This window comes from Setaria viridis, chromosome 1 (genome assembly GCF_005286985.2).
Source record: "Setaria viridis chromosome 1, Setaria_viridis_v4.0, whole genome shotgun sequence".
Taxonomy (NCBI): domain Eukaryota; kingdom Viridiplantae; phylum Streptophyta; class Magnoliopsida; order Poales; family Poaceae; genus Setaria; species Setaria viridis.
Window position 1 is genome coordinate 35,599,065 of NC_048263.2, and position 18,318 is coordinate 35,617,382.

The 18,318-nt window shown below is 44.6% G+C and overlaps 2 protein-coding genes across 2 annotated transcripts; both read left to right on the top strand.

The window, feature by feature from the left end:
- The first annotated feature begins 3,955 nt into the window (after positions 1 to 3,955).
- Positions 3,956 to 6,438, top strand: LOC117842730 (uncharacterized GPI-anchored protein At4g28100). The gene is made up of 2 exons (XM_034723237.2): positions 3,956 to 4,858; positions 5,995 to 6,438. Exons 1-2 carry the CDS (start codon positions 4,142 to 4,144, stop codon positions 6,388 to 6,390), a joined length of 1,113 nt encoding a protein of 370 aa, XP_034579128.1. The 5' UTR covers positions 3,956 to 4,141; the 3' UTR covers positions 6,391 to 6,438.
- Positions 6,439 to 7,969: 1,531 nt separating this feature from the next.
- On the top strand, positions 7,970 to 17,177 carry LOC117835325 (ATP-dependent DNA helicase homolog RECG1, chloroplastic/mitochondrial). The gene is made up of 17 exons (XM_034714686.2): positions 7,970 to 8,319; positions 8,403 to 8,485; positions 8,604 to 8,721; positions 9,260 to 9,775; positions 9,863 to 9,975; positions 10,962 to 11,193; positions 11,542 to 11,705; positions 12,137 to 12,218; positions 13,136 to 13,225; positions 13,549 to 13,782; positions 14,448 to 14,519; positions 14,719 to 14,868; positions 14,960 to 15,103; positions 15,471 to 15,629; positions 15,943 to 16,026; positions 16,159 to 16,731; positions 16,870 to 17,177. Exons 1-17 carry the CDS (start codon positions 8,284 to 8,286, stop codon positions 16,960 to 16,962), a joined length of 2,943 nt encoding a protein of 980 aa, XP_034570577.1. The 5' UTR covers positions 7,970 to 8,283; the 3' UTR covers positions 16,963 to 17,177.
- The last annotated feature ends 1,141 nt before the right edge of the window (positions 17,178 to 18,318 follow it).

The window sequence follows — 18,318 nt, forward strand, 5'->3', positions numbered from 1 at the left end:
GACAGAAAGATTATATGCTCGCGCGCGCGCGCGCGCGCCCTCGCCAATCACACGCCCTCTTCTTTTATCTCCCTGCTATTCTCTGCTTGGCTGCTTGCCTTGTTGAGTGTGGCGTGGCGTGGCGGAGCGGCCACATGATTGCCGGTTGAAATCCAGCCCGGGTTGGCCGCCGATGAGTGCCGCAATTGACGGCCACCGCTAGTCTACTACTCTACTGACTTTACCCGGGGCAACGGAGCCGGAGGTCGGAGCACAGTGTTTCGGTTTCCTCTCGTGTCCCTTTCCAGGAGCAGGGGGAAGGAAAGCGCACGCACTCGGTTCGTGCGACGCGAAGCAACGAGATCGCGCCACGGATACAAATATACAATGTCAGAGACAGAGTTCTGATTTGCTCCTCTCTCTCTATTTTTTAGACAGAGTTTAGTCTATTTCTTCAGCTGGCAATCCTCGAAGGCCTTCTGCAGCTCTTCTGTGTTTGCAGCCGATGAACACACAATCTTATTGATGCGCATCTCATTTAGCTCCCAGATTTTTCCAGATCTCTGGAAAAAAAACGTCATGAACTATAGCGAACTGAGCGTAAACTGGCAAGGTTCATTGTGGGATCTTGCTCATCAGGATTTGAATCCTCGACTCAATGCTTGTATTTTTCTAGATTTATTTTAAAATTTAACCAGCGCTATTTTTTCAGTCATAGGTGACGTGTCCGTGACAGCGATGTACTAATGGTGACTTCGACAATTTTGAGGATTTGCCGGCTCAATCTTTCAGAGGTGCTCATAGCGTTAGGGTTATATGCGTGTATTCGTAAAGGTAAGTGTGCGTGCGTTTATGTGAGCGTTGTATTGTGCGAATCGGAAAAAAATGAGCTATACTAGCTGTACATGAAAAAAAACACGTAAAAAATTGAGGAGCATAAAAGCACAGCAGTGCCAGAGGCCCGGCGCCCTGAATTTTACCGTATCGAAAGAACCAGTAGTTTCTGGCCCAACTAGATTGATAACAACCTGATGGACCCAACCATCTTTTATGGCAGGCCCATCCGGTTACGCACCCACCAATGATGGACCCAAACCATGTTTTATGGGTTGGGCTTCCAGTTGGCTTTTGGCCTTCATAAAGTTCTCTCAGCACATCCATCCAAGTTGTTTTTTTAGTGTCACCTGACCCCGGTTCCTTGAAATTCAGATTGAGTTCGTCACATGCTCCCAGTTCCAACTTTAGTCTTGCTGCGGGTCTTATTGCAGTTTTGTGTTCAGGTTCGCTTGGGTCTCCCGCGATCTTGTCTGGATGGACAAGATAAAAAAGGAAAGAAACAAGAAGGCAGCAGCACCGTCCCTGTCCTTTTTAATAAGTGAGGAAGATGACACATGAGCCGGCATGTCGCTGCTTGCTGGCTGGAGCGGATAGCCGTGGCATGGAAGGAACAGCATGAAGTAGCCGTGAGTCGTTTGACGGAAGCAAGTCGAAGGAATCTGCAGAAAGAAAAATGGAGGAGGGCAACAACTAACAAAAACATTCCGTGCGGCCTCGTCTCGTTCCCGTCTCGCTTGAAGCGCCTGCGCCTGCGCCCGTGACCGACAGCCGCCGCAGGCGTCCACGCGCAAAAAATTAAGCCGGTGGCGACGTGGCTTGTGCGGCTTTTAAAGACGGACCCGCCCCGGCGCACCGCCTTGCCTGCTCACGCCCGCGGCTGCCGGCCGGTCTCACCGCTCCCGTCTCACGCCGTCACGCCATCACGCGCGCCGGGTGAGAAAGGATCAGCTGATTTGCTGAAGACACGCGAGAGCGCACGCAAGCGTGCTTCCCGTTCCAGAAGGCAAAATAGCCACCTTCATCCCTCAACTATGGGTCAAAGCTCAATTTCATCCCTGAACTACTAAAGTGGCCGTCTCAGGCCTCAAACTTTTCTTTTGGGTTCAATCTTGTCTCTCGTCCTACGTGGCACTCCACGCTGTCATGCCACGTTAGCTCCAACACTACAACTGTCGCCGATTGGTGCATGTCACTGTCGCCGTCTGGTGGCGGAGGTGTTGGACTGGGGGGGGGGAGGTGGGGGGGTGGGTTGAGGGATGCATCTATGCCATTCTTAGCCACCGCAGCTCCACACGGCAGCAAGAAGCATGGCGTGTTGGCCCTGCTCTGGTGCTTGGCGCTAATGATTTGAAGAAGAAAAACAATTATTGCTTTGATTTAGAAAAGGCAGCGAGGAGCAGATTTCATTGCTCGTGCTTGGAATTTGAAGACGGGGTGCAGGGAGAAGTTTGATCAAGAGAAGGCATGATCTTCCTGTTTTTGTGGCTGGAGTGTTGGTGTCGAGGGTGTGCTTCGGTCCAGGACTATTTTGATATTGTTTTCCCGCGGCGTGATGATTTGATGCTGCTGCTTTAATAGTATCCTGTCTGGTAGTTCCGGTGCATTGGTCATCGGTGTCAAAAAAAAACTATTTAGGCTCTGTTTAGTTCCCTCAAATCCCAACTTTGACACTATGCGAAAAGAAGATTCCCCATCACATCAAACTTACGAAATCAAAAACTAATTGCACAGTTTTGTTGTACTTTGCGAGACGAATCTTTTAAGCCTAATTAGTCAATATTTGGACAATAATTCATAAATACAAACGAAACGCGTAATTTTGGTTGTCCAAAGTTGGACAAGGTGTTACTATGGCTAGTTTGTGTAGTAGCTCATAGCCTCGGACTGCTGCTTTGAATGGTCGCCAGTCCACGAGGGAGGGGGGAGATAGCGAGTCATGCTGCAGCTGACGTGGTCGAACAGCGTGGCTTGCCACGCGCCGGTCACGCTGTGCTTGACGGTATCCGCCGCAGGCTCGGGCCGCTCGGCGTGTCGCTTTCGCCGCGTGGTTCCGCCGCGGCGGCAGCGTGGCTCGCTGCAGGTTTTGCTCGGATGCGCGCAGTCGCGCACCGCGCCGGCTCCTTTTGCTCGCGGCATCTTGCTGATTCCACGCCCCGCCCGTGTGCTTCCGACCTCCCGTCGCTTGCTGCCATCTTGGGCGCCGCGTTCTGTTCTCCGAGTCAGGGTTGCCTTGTTTCTTCCTGTCGCTCCATTCGCTTCGACCTTTTTCACCGTCCTTGGCGGACGTCATCTTTACATACGTGGTGAATACGCTTTGCTCGCAGAACACTACCAAACGAGAAGACGATGGATGCCATGATTAGTACAAGTGCGGGTGTTGCTTAAAGTAGTGAGAGGAAGCAAGCGGCGTGCATTATCACCGGATGAGAGGTGTTCTAGTCCCCACTTTTTTGTCAGCCTAGGTATTTAGGCGCGTATGATGGCGTACTTCTAGCTTTCCGCTTTGCATAGTTTACGTAGATACTGACATATTTCCTCTGTTTTAAATTGTAGATCATTTTAACTTTTTTAAATTTATAGATATTCTTATACACCCAGATATATACTATATCTAGATATATAATAATATATATGAACTAAAAAATTAAAATGATGTACAATTTAGAACGGGATGAGTATTGTGCACGGACTGAAACACAGGCACGCGTGGCTGAACCCTCTTTTTTCTATACTATCCACAACCATATCCTGTCCTGTATTTTAGTCTGTCCCATAATAATATCCGTGTCCTTCCAGCGGTCCAGGGTCCTTCCTCCAGGCTGGTTGAAGAACTCATCTGTACAAGGCGAGTAGCTGCGATCTGCTAACAAAACAATCACAAAAAATGGCCTAAGATCCTCGTAAATGAGAGAGACGTATGGGCTGCAGTTGCAGACTGCCAGTGCGACGCTAAAGAACAACGTCAACAATTTTAGAGTACGCGTATGATTTTGTATGTAAGAAAAATCACCAGACGCAAATCCTCAAAAAAAATTAAAAAACCGAAAGCTGGAACGGGCTTTTGCAAAAGGCTGCAGCTGGTTTGCCGTCCGGGAGGCCGTTATAAGGACCATGCTACCACCATGTCATCATGCCCTTCTCTTCTCTGGCTCAGAAACAACCGCAAAGCGCACAGCATCCTCTCATCATACCCTCCATATAGACCTTCCTGTCTCTGATCACTGGTCACTCTCTCGCTCGGCCTCCGCCAGTCCGCCACCCTCTCAAACCAACCCGACCCACGCGCGTGCACCGGCGCACGCGCGCGCGCGCCACGAGCGCGACGATGCCTCCCCTCCACCGCGGCGCGCGCACCATCCTGCTCCTCCTCCACTACGTGGCCGCCTCCCACCTCCTGCCGTGCGCGCCGGCGACCCACCGCGCCGCCGCGGCACGGTTGCCGGACCCGGCGCCGCTCGACCCGGCGCTGATCTTCCCCTCGGCGACGCCCGTGCAGCCCGCCGCCGCCATTGCCGGGGGCACGATCCCGGCGTTCCCGGAGCAGTCGGACTCCCTGGCGGGGTCCTCGGCCACGTGCCCGCTCGCCCCGTCCCCGGCGCTCATCCCGGCCGTGCGGTCCTCCTGCGACGCCGACGACGGCAAGCTCCCGCCGAGGCTGCGCTGCTGCCCCGCGCTGGCCGCGTGGCTTTTCGCCGCCTACGCGCCCACCGCACTGTCGCAGCGCCCGCCCGCGAGGTCGACCCCGGCCGCGGCCGCCGTGGACATGCCGCTGCCGCCGGACGACTCCGAGGCGTGCGCCGGCGCCGCCGACCGCGCGCTGCGTGCGGGGGGCGCGTCGCTCCCGCGCCCACCGGGCGGGAACGGGACGTGCGACGTGGCGTTCTGCTACTGTGGGGTGAGGCTGAGGCGGCTGGCGTGCGGACCCGCGCCGGCGGACGGCGGGCTGTGGGCCCCGGCGGACGAGGTGGCGAGGAGGCTGGAGAAGGACTGCGCGCAGGCGGGGACGCCCGGCTGCTCCAAATGCCTTCGTGCTCTTGCCACGGTGAGATCGAATAGCTGACCTGAATGCATGATCACCCGAAACCTGATTGCCTGAAAGCCTTCTTGCATGAACATTTTACCATTCCCGTAACCTAGGAGTACTTGTGCACAGAACGAAACACGGAACAGGTATTTCTGTTTCAATCTGGTCACTACTCATTAAATGATGCATTCACTTCCATTTCGAGTTCAGAAGGACAGTCAGCGTCCATGGAAGGATTTTTCATCTCCGTGATCTAGCAAGACGATGCCGTAGGACTTAGCAGTAGGTAGGGCCGTAGGGCACACCACCTTGATAGCCAAGCTTCATTGATCACACTGAGACTGAGCGCCTGAAAGACACAACCAAACTGCGCATTGGCCATATTCTATTGCCTGCCTGACATGCTTTCGAGGCGACATGGCGTCGAACGCAAGTCTTGGACGGATCGAGACTGCACCCACGGGGCTACAGTAGCCAGTGTCCCGGCGCACAGGCTCGGCATTGCCTATATCTAGTTGTTAGCATGATTGGGGTGTGACTGCGTGAATGAGTGATGAGTGGCCAGGAATCATGAGATCTGAAATATTGGCCTGTTGGGTAGGGCCTGGAGAATGATTTGCTGGAACATGCCTCCACTCCCTCTCTGCTGCCCACTTTGATTGCCTGATGCATTTGGCCCCAGAGATGAACTCCGAACCTCCTTTCTTCCCTGAAAAGTCTCGGTGTCATTCCAAGAATCATTTGCTTTGTGGACAGATATGATCATTCCGGTCGTTCTATACTTCTAACAACTAAGAGCTCGGCTCGCTTTGCTTTATCAACAACCGAGCCATATGCATGCATGGCCACAAGTTAGGCTTGGTTTTCGAGACATGTCGCGGTAAGCACATGAAAGATTGGTACTTAGTGTCCTGCTACTTCCAGAGGTGTCTGTGTCGCAATATGTTCGGCACGTATGAATCCATGTGTGCCAACAGTAGCGGGCTTGTACTAAAATGCCGTCTGCTAACGGAAGGTAAATTTCAAGTTTTACCGCCTTTGTTCCTGTACGTTGTGGATTAACATCGTTCTGTACTACATCGTGCCAAAACTTTTTTTACCGTGACAGAGTCCCTGTGGATTAATCACGTCTGATGCAAGTCTGGACATTGCAGATAAAGCCCAATACTCCCGGTGGTGGCACGGAGGCAGTGAAGGGGAAGAGCCAGGCCGCCGGCCCCGGCCGGTCGAGCGAGAGCGACGACCGGGACTGCGAGCTTATGGGGCTCATGTGGCTGCTGCAGCGCAACGCCACGCGCTACGGCGCGGCGGCCACGGCCGTGATCCAGGCCCTGATGGCCGTCGACGAGGCGTCCGCCGCGGGTGTCGCGGTGGCGGCGGCCGACGCGGGCCCGGCCGCGGCGTGCTCGCTCCCCGTGGACGACATGCCCCTCCCCGCCGAGTACGCGCAGCTCAACGGGGCCGCCAGCGGCACGTCTGGCGCCTGCTGCTTCCACCTGGTTCTGCTGCTTGCCGTTCTGATGAGCTTCCGTGTTGTCTCCTCGCTGTAGCACTGGCTTATTGATGAATTTAATTATGGCATATGGTTCGTTCATTGAGTTCGCGTTGCTCCCTGTTAATTCCATGTATATATCGTCGTGGCCAGCTGAGGACTGGAGCTATCTGACCTCTTGGCAGTTGGCGCATACGTACCTGATAAGAGCATCGGCATCGGTATACGTAGGGAGGAGAGACAACTTATCGCACACTCACAAGCTGATATGGAATAATTTTTACCTAGTGGAGAAACTCACCGATTAAAGAAAAAAATATGATCATATTAGGGTGATCATGCATCATATGTATAGATTTTTATAGAAGCATCTAGCCAACCATGGTTAATCTCCGCCTCGTTCACACTTTTTCCGTCCATGGCTGCATCACTGCATGCATATGGAGACATCTACACGTGAGATATTGTCGAGCATTCTGGTCTATTTCGTTTTTTTAGATAGTGGATTTTGGTCTGTTTCATTAACCAACTCATCATCTCCGAAGCGAGGCTGAGGCTATACCATGAATGGTTTGGTGGACTCTTTCTTTTTTTCTTTTTTTTTTTTTTTGCGAGGAAGGTTGGTGGACTCTTGTTGGTAAGAAAGGTTCATCCATCGAATACCAACGTCAATGGTAGAAAGGTCCTGAGGTGAAAAATTGCATGTTAAACTATCCTTGCATACAGGGTCCGTTCGCTTCAGCTTATAAGGCGGTTGAAAAGTTAAAACGACTGATTTGTTGTGAGAGAAAAACACTGTTTGGTGGCTGATAAGCCAGTCGAATAAGCTGAAGCGAACAGGTCGATAATTTTTAAGCACCATACCTGAGGCTCGCAGTTCCAAAAAGGAATAAACTGGGAGATTTATGTGCTCGTCTGCTACAGGAATCCTATGCATCGGGTTCCTGATTTGGATTTCCACACTAGAAACTATTTGAAATTTGTGCGGGAGAAGAGATTGGCAACCGGAGATTCAAGCATGCAGAACAACAACGCAACTAGAGTTTTAGATAAAAGTGCTGAACTAGAGTTTTAAATTTTTCGAACTAGTTTGAAAATGTTGAATCGTTTTATTTAAAAATGTTGAGTTGGGTTTTAAAAAAGATATTAAACCAGCGTGTGTATAATGTTGGAACAAATTTCGAAAATGTTGAATTAGGCTGTGGCACGGTGCAAAATGTTGAATTAGGTTTTGTAAAATGTTGAAATTAAAAAAAATACTGAATTAGTCTATTTCGAGCTACTGCCAAACTGTTGAAACAAGTATTGTTAAATATAGAATTTCTTATTGTTATTATAGTTGTATATTGTGTACAATAGTCAATAATATACCAATGAAAACGGTCAGAAAAAATGAAGGAACAAGCCTGACTAGTGAGTAGTGACCATGATGATGCGTTTAGGGAAATCGGCACCACTAGATTTTTTTTTGAGAGGAATCGGCACCACTAGATGGTCAGGCCAATGGGCTGCACCAAACTGCGCTGTTTGTTGATTGCTCGGCTCGATCAGCCCAGAACGCGTTGGACTGTCATGGGCCTCTCGTCTCAATCTGGCCCACATCTGAATGGGTGGTCAGTTCCCGTTTCATCCCTTCCCCACTGCACTCGGCCGCCATTGCTGCCTCGAGAGTGTTCGCCGGCTCCTCCCCTACGCAAAGGCGAAGCAGACGGCGGTGCAGGCTCCTCGCTCCGCTCCGCGCCACCTCCCTTTGCTCCTCGCTGGTTTCCTCCGCCGTGCGTGCCGTGGAGACCCACCCGGCGCTGTCTCTGGACGGCTCGGAAGTCGTGCGGGCGCTGTCTCGTGCGTCTCCACATCCTTCGCGCTGTGGAAATTTAATGGTATTCGTGTTCACGCTTGACGAGTTGGGCGCCGCGGCGAATTGGGAAGGGTCTCTCCTGGGTCCAACTCCATGATCGCTTCCTCCTCCTTGCAGTCCTGGCTTAAGGTATTCTGCTTTATCTCCCCTGTTATGTTAACTCTAATAAACCCTAAACCCATCATACCTTAAATCTAGTCGGTTTCCATCAGTGTGGCAGCGATAATAATCTAGCGAGGGTAATCTCATTGGAGTGTCGGAGGGGGCGCTCTAAAAGGTTTGGTTCCAAAATGAGGTACTGTTTTGTCCAAAATTTCGGACTTCCCACTACTTTTCTGCAAAATTGTGCCTGAAACTTGACTTGTCAGTATAAATTATTCACGAGGATACCTGCTGAGTCTCTTGGGATGCAGATTTAGGAATGCTCTCGGTTATAGGCTCTTTCAGTGGTGTTCACGTGAGAATCACACATCTGTTCGGAAGCTGTTGGAGGTAGATGGCACGTCGGAGAGATCAAAGCTCCTTAAGAAAGTACATGGCTCACTAGCAATTTATTGTTGTGTTAATTTTAACCTTCTGTTTTGCAATTCATCATTGATATGTTTCATTTGTCTACTCATCTGTTCCCACATCTTCTATACTAGCTGTCTTTTGATCCTTTTATTTATCTTTAGCTGGAAATGCTTGGAGATGTTAGCTGCATATATCAGACCTACAACTAAGAACAAGAGAGAAACAAGTTCTTTGTTTGCCATGTCTATATGTTTTGTTATAGGCGTTGTTGTTTGGTTTTAGGCCCTACTTAATTGTTTTGATTTTACAGATTGTGCATTTTCCTGTTTGTTTCTACTTTTTTACTAGAGGTTTTGGCATGTTGCAGCCTATAAGAGTTGTAAAATTTTAAAGCACACTCCAAGGATCAACTCCAGCTACTAAGTACTAACCACTGTTATTGCTTTAAGATTTGCCCAACTCCCATTTCAGGCGTGAAGCATAAAGCACTTAACAAACTATTACTGTTCATCTTCACTTTCTGCAAATAGAGAGCTTACTCTGAAATATATTGCAGGTGTCTGTTTTGATGGGTTACATTAATGCACAAGATTTAGTTGAGCAACAAAGAGCCCGCAGAGAATCTGCTACTGAGTTGATCGGTGTCTTCAAAGAAATTGACTTCCCAGAAATTTCTGCAAAGTTTCCTTGCATAAAAATTGGTGACGCATCACCTATTGAACTATATGAGGATTCTACTAACATGAAGTGCAAAGAAACTGTGCTTTCTGAAAACCTTGCAAATTTCATCCGAGACTCAGGTGGAAATTTGGAGACGGTTTATGAACTTCCTAATGAATGTCATCCATTGAGTCAAACGTCCACAACTGCAGATGATATTTCAATTAGTGGAGAGAACTCTCTCATGGCACAACATATTTCTCAGGAACCAGCAGTTGATAAGGAAACTTGTCCTGAGACATTGTCTGATGCTATAACATCTGACAATAGCATACTGGATAAAAGTATCAGGTGTTTGCTTGGAACAACTAGTAGGCAGTATCGCCAACTAGAGGACGGCGGTTTCCATACGGTATAAGCAATGCAGTCACTAAATTTGTATTTTCCTTTTGATTTGGTAAAATCATAAAATTCTTCACATCAATTGTCTCTTTTATAGGTCCGCAAATTATTGCAGCATTTTCCTCGGACTTATGCAGATCTGCAAAATCCTCAAGGTCCCATAGAAGATGGGCAGTACATTATGTTATTTGGTACTGTTATATCTTCCAGGTAATTAAATATCACACATATGAGGTTTAGAGCCATACATATCATGCAAGAGGTGAATAAAGTTAAGAGAAAAGGAATGAACAGTTTAATCCATAAAATCAGTTGGGCTCTTTAATCCATATGAACAGGTAATCAGTATAACAGAAACTTGAATGACGATCTAAAGTTGGTATATTTGTACAAAGTCTGTCAAATAGTCTGGAACAGGTTTATATTATGAACTGGATCATATGGAAAAGGAAGAAGCTTTTATGAAAAATGTTTGGAATCTTTTGATGACTTATCTAGTTACATGAAGTTTCAATGGACTGTTTCCTCCAGGATTATTTGGGTATGGGCTTGTCAAGACAGTTAAATATTAGTTTAGTTAGTGTTGCTGCCAACTCCTGCACTTCATACTCATTGAAGTTGGTCATGATTCTCATATCACGGCTTAATTTCCTCAGCAACATTTAGTTCACTCGACTGCCTTGAGATGGCAGCGGTTTTATGCTATAGCACATTTTTCAGAAATACCCCATGACGTTGTTCTTGCTCAGCTAGTGTTGTTTAGTCTATTACAGCACAATTTTTTGAAGGGGTTAAAACAATGAATTATAAAGGATTTGCTTTGTTCAGCAAGCAAATTCATGTTTGTGGGCGTGCGTTGGATCGGGCAGATAAGAATAAGACGATAGCTATTCTTTTAAAGAAGAATTAATTCTCAAGTCTTGTTGGTTTCTGAGTAAAATGTAGAAAGCACTGAAAGAGCCCAACTGATTTTTAAGTATGCACCCAAAAAATGAATTATAATATCATCTTTAATGGATATTCTGAAATTCCGTATTCCCTGTGTTGACAAATCTTAAGATAGCTACCTTTATATACTAATCATATTGGTTGCAAAGATCTCTATTGTGACCATCACTTTCTGGAGGAAGCAGTACATAATTGTTGATATTTTTACTATGCTTTCTTGTAAATACTGTGTGACTTTGTGTTCTCAGGGGAATCAAGGTTAAGTCCACTCTAGGTTTTCTTGAGGTGGTGGTTGGTTGTTCCATAGTTGACACTGAATTAAGCTCTTCAGTTAAGAATAGTCACACCGGGGCAGAGCAGAAGACAATTCATTTGCACCTCAAGAAATTTTTCAGTGGCACACGTTTCTCTTCTCAATATTTTCTTAACTGTATGTCAGCAAAACACAAAGAAGGGGATCTTGTTTATGTCAGTGGTAAGGTTGGTGAATTGAAATCTTGTTACCCGTTGCATGCTACTTGTTCCACTTTCTGGTGTTTCTCCCTAATCATGAAGCATGCCTGCAGGATGGTCTTTTTGTTCTTTCTTTCTTTCTTTCTTTCTGATATTGTTTGGTAATGCCACGATGCAAAGCGATATGTAACCTTAAAAACTCATTTGTTCTTTGTCCAAGTGCACTTGTAAGGATTGCCATAATGCAGCTTTATTGTGCAATATTGTCTCTTGTAAAGAACTAGTTCTTTTGAACCCTTGGGGAATAATAGCTAGGTTTAACAGCATATGTAGATGAATGAATAAGTGAATAACCTACTGATTCTGTCTGTGCAGATAAAAAAGGCACTTTCTAATGGCCATTATGAGTTGAAGGAATACACTATTGATGGTCTTGAAGGAGAGGGGGAACAAAGCAGTATGCTTGATAGGAAACCACACCCTATATACCCATCAAAAGCTGGATTAAAACCAAGTCTGCTGGGCCTCTCTATCTCTAGGTCAGTGCATGCTGTGTGCATGTGTGTGTGTTTCGAATGTAGAGGGCCTGAAGGGATTTTCCTTTTAAGTAGACCATAATTTTGATGCTATTATGCTCATCATCAAATTTAAGCTGAAACCTGCAAATATGACTAAGCCAAAATTTGAAATCTACTGAAATGGAAAAAGGAAAATGCTGAGGTGGATTGATGGTTTTGTCCGTGATAAATTGCTTCTCGATTAAATTTAAAAGGAAGAAATCCATTTTATCCCCTCAACTTCTGCACAAGTCTAGTAAATATCAAAGCGCCCCAGGTTTACTCTATGTCAGCATTTTTATGGGATGACTGCTAACTGTAAGAAGTTAACCACTTCTACCTTCTTTGTAATGTATTTACATACACATTATGATGTTCCATCAAGTTATTTAATAAATTGCAATTGCGCACAGGGCCTTGAAGATGCTGAACCCAGATGTCGATCCTATGCCTCCCGATGTTCTCACTGAATTTAACTTGCCTAATCTCTTTGACGTAAGTTGCACCATGACTTTCTTATAATTGTTCTTCTTGCACCAGTTGTTGGAACCTTTTCACATTGAACTACAGTATGAACCTAGATACCAAATGTTGCTCCTCATTGTCTTTGGATTTCTATGTGTTAACCAATTTGCATGCTGATCTCTTCAAGTGAATGTACATCAACTATATATTAAATAATAAAAGACACGTTCCTTCTCTAAAACTCTAGTTTTTTATCATTTAGTAAAGGAATGTTCATCAACTAGATACAACCTTTTTTGAATTCACTATGTGTTGGGTTTCATTTCGTCTCTAGCTTACTCCAACGTGCCTGCTCCTGCTGCTATTGTAAAATGCTGTATAATGAACTACTGGATTCTGAGCAATAACTTATTCAGCTGTAGTTTACCAGTTTGAACTTCCACTATAATCGCTCCTGTGCAAATATACTGTTGTCAGAATTCATGCAGTCAAACTATTTTAAACTTTACAAATGGTGTATTATGCGAATTTATTAATTGGATTCAGGCAGTCAAACTATTTTTTTAAGAAGTCTTTTAAATTAGATTTGACCTTAACTTTCTCTCACAATATAATGTCAATTGCTACGAAATCAACATCATCTTTATTTTTTTTGAATTAGAATATATTATGCAACTTTTGTACACTAAACATGTATATAATTCGATTTGTCAAAAGTTATCAGTTTGATTTTTCAAATCAAAATTCACCTTACGTTGATGGATGGATGGAGTATATTGCAATAGAGATTGATGGTAAAAGTTATTTTCTGTGAACTGTGTAAATGACATCTTTTTTAGGGCAGCCAAAAGGCATCACATTTTTTCAGACTAGTGTGAGTATTGTATGACTTGTCATGTTTCTGTTTTGCTAAATAATGTCTTCAATAACATTTTTATTAATTTTAGGCTTACATGGGAATTCACAAACCTAAGGATCGAGATGAAGCTGATTTTGCTCGAAGAAGGCTTATATTTGATGATTTCTTTTACCTCCAGGTATCATTGTTGCTTTCAGGCCATTTGCTTCATAAGAAGTGTGAAAAGTATATTAAAGGTTTTAATCCAAATCGTTGTGGCCTTTGTGCAAGAGCTCATTGTATATGTGTAGGAATTTCAGTCCTATTATATTTGCTACTATCTTTGCAACTTGCTTGTCATGTTTGGTTGGTTATGTTGATTTGATAAACCATGGATATCGATGCCTTTTCTAGATTGTAATCTTCAGCAAATGCCATGTCCACATTTTTTTGCGCTCATAATTTTTTTTAACTGTGCAAATAAAAATGTGCCACTCACAACAACGTTTGCTATTATTTCAGTTGGGAAGACTATTTCAAATGCTTGAAGCAGTTGGTACACGGGTTGAGAAGGAGGAATTGTTATATAAGTGTAAAAATCATGAGCTAAATACTGTTGGTGTAGATGATTGGTCTCCTCTTACAAAGAAATTGTTGAAGGCTCTTCCTTACTCACTTACTCCTAGTCAATTGAATGCTGTTAAAGAGATTATATGGGATCTCAGGAGACCAGTTCCCATGAACAGACTCTTGCAGGTAAGTATAGTTTTGTTAACCAAACATTTCACTCTTGTTTCTAGACCTGTTCATCAGTGTAGATGTTCTATTCGTACTCAACTAAATTGTGGCCATCATATCACTTGTATATTTCTTGTTTCAGTCTTGTTTGTTTTAAAGAATTTGGTTGGAGTTGTTTGGTAGAAATGTTTGAAATGCTTTCCAAACATGCACCACCTTATCTTATGATTCCAAAAACAGTAGTATGATAAATACCATATCTTTCTGTTGAACGTTCTACATCTGATATCCCGTCCCTTTTTATTTGGTGCTCTAGGAGTTAAAGTTGTTCTCATTTAGGTTATGTTATAATAGTTCTATGAGCACTTTCCTACCTAAATTGCCACTACGTCATTTTTGCTCTACATTTTACAGAATGTAGTTCCTTTGTTCACTGTTCACAATGGGCACATAACTTTTGTGGGGTGGTGTTATGTTGTGTTTTTTTGCTTAATAAAGATTGGGGAACCATTACAAAAATGTCTTTATCTGTTTTGATTGTTACTCAAAAAAGCCATTGTAGCTTTCTAGTTGAGGGATCTATTGGAATTTTGCATACACTATTTGCAAATGTGTTACTCATTCATTGCGGCTTATATGAATATTGCTAAATCTTACAAGTTTTTTCTATTTATTGGTAACAGGGGGATGTTGGCTGTGGAAAGACCATTGTTGCTTTCCTGGCATGTATGGAGGTTGTTAGTTCAGGATTTCAGGTATTGATACTACCCCCCATTAACATTCTTGCCTTGTTTACTCTATATCACAGGATTATCAATGGCATCCTGCTTGCTGAGTTATAGTAAATTGTTGATGCAAACAGAAGATACAAGAAAACCAACTGTCTTGTCCCTGTGGCACTTTCTTTACCATGATATACAGTTCAATATATTCACCTGTTACTTTTCTTTCCAGGCTGCTTTCATGGTTCCAACGGAGGTACTTGCTGTCCAGCATTATGAACACCTAACTTCATTGCTGGATGAGTTTGATGGAGATGATAAACCAAACATTGCCTTGCTAACTGGTTCAACTTCCACAAGGGAGTCAAGGATAATACGAAATGCAAGCTGTTCTCCCTATTCCTTTCACTCTCCCAGGTTCCATATGCATATTATAATATCTTTTATTTATTTGTTTATTTTATCTATCACAGGGTCTCAAAACTGGAGAGATAGCCATGGTCATTGGAACACACAGCTTAATAGCTGATAAAACTGATTTTTCAGCTTTACGTATCTCTGTTATAGATGAACAGCAGCGCTTTGGAGTTGTACAGAGAGGCAGGTTTAATAGTAAGGTAAATGAGTGAGCTTTGCTGTTCGCATTAAATGTTAACCATGCATTTCCTTTCTGCATGCTATTTTGTTCAAGTACTGGCACGGAAACTGTAATCCTTGCTGTTGGACTTAGGGAGAAGTTTCTTGATTAAGGATAGGCTTGGCTTACCAGGATTCATGTTGTCTTTTTATACCTTATTTGATGCCTTGATGTATACATGTTCTGGTTTTGTGTCTTGTGGACGTGCATTTATTGTTATCATCATTTGTCAAAATCAAACTCCTACCGCTGATTACTTAAGGGGTTCATTTATGCCATTCTCTTTTCGTTTAAAGTTGACAACATTAGTTTTGTTTATTAAGCCAAATTGTTGCATCTCATTACAGCTATATACTTCTTCCTCTAAATTGAGTGATGAAAATACAAGTTCAGATGAGGCTTCTGATTCTGAAACATTTATGGCTCCCCATGTTCTTGCAATGTCAGCTACTCCAATTCCAAGAACATTGGCACTTGCTTTATATGGTGATATGTCTCTTACTCAGGTATGCTGCTGCAGATATGTTAAGTTTTCCACATAATTTGTTCTTGCTCAATACTTAGGAAACTGGATGTTATTATACGGAGTACATAGGGTACCAGGTCCGAAACGAACATAAAGCTGGAAATTCAAGATTAATACAAATATATTATTAAACAACCAACTCTGTCCTCATCCAGACATCTGGGGCCTGCTACTTCAAAACTTAACAAATCAGATTTAGAAGTTAATATGCAAAAGCTGGTTTACTGCATCTAGTAAATTTCATGTTCGAAGGTATTACTAATTTTCACAACTGACACATGGTTTTCTTATAGATCACGGACTTGCCTCCCGGTAGGCAGCCTATAGAAACCCTTGCTCTTGAAGGCAATGATGCAGGGTTCAAAACTGTTTTCCAGGTGATGACATGATTCTGCCTTTTGTTTCTTCTGTTGGATCTAAAACTTTTGTTTGTTCTGTGTCCTGGTTGTATGTAGATGCAGTTAGCTCTATGTTTCTTATACTTTTCTTTTTAATCGAATGGTCTGCAGATGATGAGGGATGAGCTGATAGATGGGGGCAAGGTCTACCTTGTGTACCCTATCATAGATGAGTCAGAGCACCTGCCACAACTCCATGCCGCAACAGCCGAATTTGATTCCATAAAACAAAAATTCAAAGGCTATCCCTGTGGGCTGTTGCATGGCCGCATGAAGAGCGATGAGAAGGATGAAGCTCTTGGCAGTTTTAGAAGCGGAGAAACACGCATTCTCCTATCGACACAAGTGATTGAGATTGGGGTCGATGTTCCTGATGCTTCCATGATGGTTGTCATGAATGCCGAAAGATTTGGAATCGCTCAGCTGCACCAGCTGCGAGGAAGAGTAGGGCGCGGCAAAAGGAAATCCAGATGCATATTCCTGGCTTCCACGCCAAGCACACTGCCAAGGCTCAAGGTGCTTGAGAAATCAGCTGATGGGTTTTACCTAGCTAACGCAGACCTTCTGCTGCGTGGCCCTGGGAACCTACTTGGCAAAAAACAGTCTGGCCATCTTCCGGAATTCCCAATAGCTAGACTGGAGATTGATGGCGGTATTCTTCAAGAGGCACATCATGCTGCATTGGTAAGTTCTTGTGAAGGCGTGAACTTTCTAAATTTTTTTCCTTTAAACGTGTTCCCGTTCATATTGAATTCACTGTCCTGTAACATATTTCTTTTTTTTTTAAAGAAGTAACATATTTCTTTGGGGGGTACAATGCAGAAAGTGTTGGCCGCAAGCAACGATCTAGCATTGTATCCACGTCTGAAGGTGGAGCTCAGCATGAGGCAGCCATTGTGCATTCTTGGAGATTGATCTATGCAGGCGTGACAAGCGATTCAAAGAGGAGATATAGGCAGCCTTAGTTTGCATGTAGATATAGTAGTACTGCTCGCATTGTTGGCAAAGCCGGCATGCCATCTGGTGAGCAAAGGCGTGCACTGTGTATGGTTGGCTATTGCTAACGACACAATTAGTATCCATGGTTTACGGCTAGGACTACTGGGGTCTCTAATCCCGTTTGCTCCCTAGCTTTCGTCTCTCGGTGTCAGTGTCGGTCGAGAATGCTTTCGCCGTTGGTGTTTTTTCCGATCTCAATGCATCTCACCGCTCCACCGGAAATTCTCTCTACCTCTACCGTACTCCAGCTTGGTAGTTTTCGCCGCCTATCCAAGGTTGAGCTTGGTAGTTTTCGCCGCCTATCCAAGGTTGAGCCCTAGGATTTGATGGCGGGCTTTTTTTTTTTAAATATCTCTACTGCTTCCCTAAGGTCGAAATGTGCAAATTCCACTTCCTATAAAGCCCTTGGAACTTATTCCACCGTGTCATGTACGCCCAACTCTTAAAATGCACATATAGGTCTTTGAAGTCATTAAATATGTCACTCGAGGACTTGAGGATCAAATCGACAATCTACACAAATTTATTTATTTTTAGCTCGCACAACACCTGGACCTGGTATGCAGTAGAGCATGGGACGTTTCTTTGTCCAAGTAAAAGTAAAGTTTCATATATATAATTACTTGATGCTTGTGTTTTTGGACCTCATGTGATAAGTAACAATTTTTTTTGCGAGGATAAATAACAACTAAATGCAATTAGATACAAAAAGGAAATAAAATAAGGCCACGTCCCTTCTGTAAGAGTACATGGACTGAGTGGGACAAGTTTAAGGACTCCTATTACATTTTACTCTAAACTCGACCTGACTATGGATTGAAAGGGGAAACAATATTTGGATAGTTTGAAATTGGGGCACTTCCGTTCAGGAAGAGGCCACAACGCATGCAACAAGTTACAAGCAGCACGATTTCATGCGAAGGTTGACTGTTGACGTGGTCATCACTCTTCAGTCTTCCGTAGAGTCTTCCACCTGCAGGCTGCAAGCTCAGGCATGGTCGACATGTCAGTGACTTCCGGGAACCATATGGAGGACTGAGCAGTGAGCAGCAAGGCGCCTGAGCCTCTCCCGCGTCCAACGCACCGTGCTCACCATGGTTTGCCACGTGGATACTTTTCCACGTGGCCTGTTTTGATTGGATCGATGACTCAATTCGCGCCCGTCCTTCTCCGTTCTATTTCCCGAAACTTTACACATGCACCCTTGCTAACCCCCTTATTTCCTCAAAAGGCTTTGGCAGTACTATTCTCGTGAAGTGGCAAGTCTTGCAT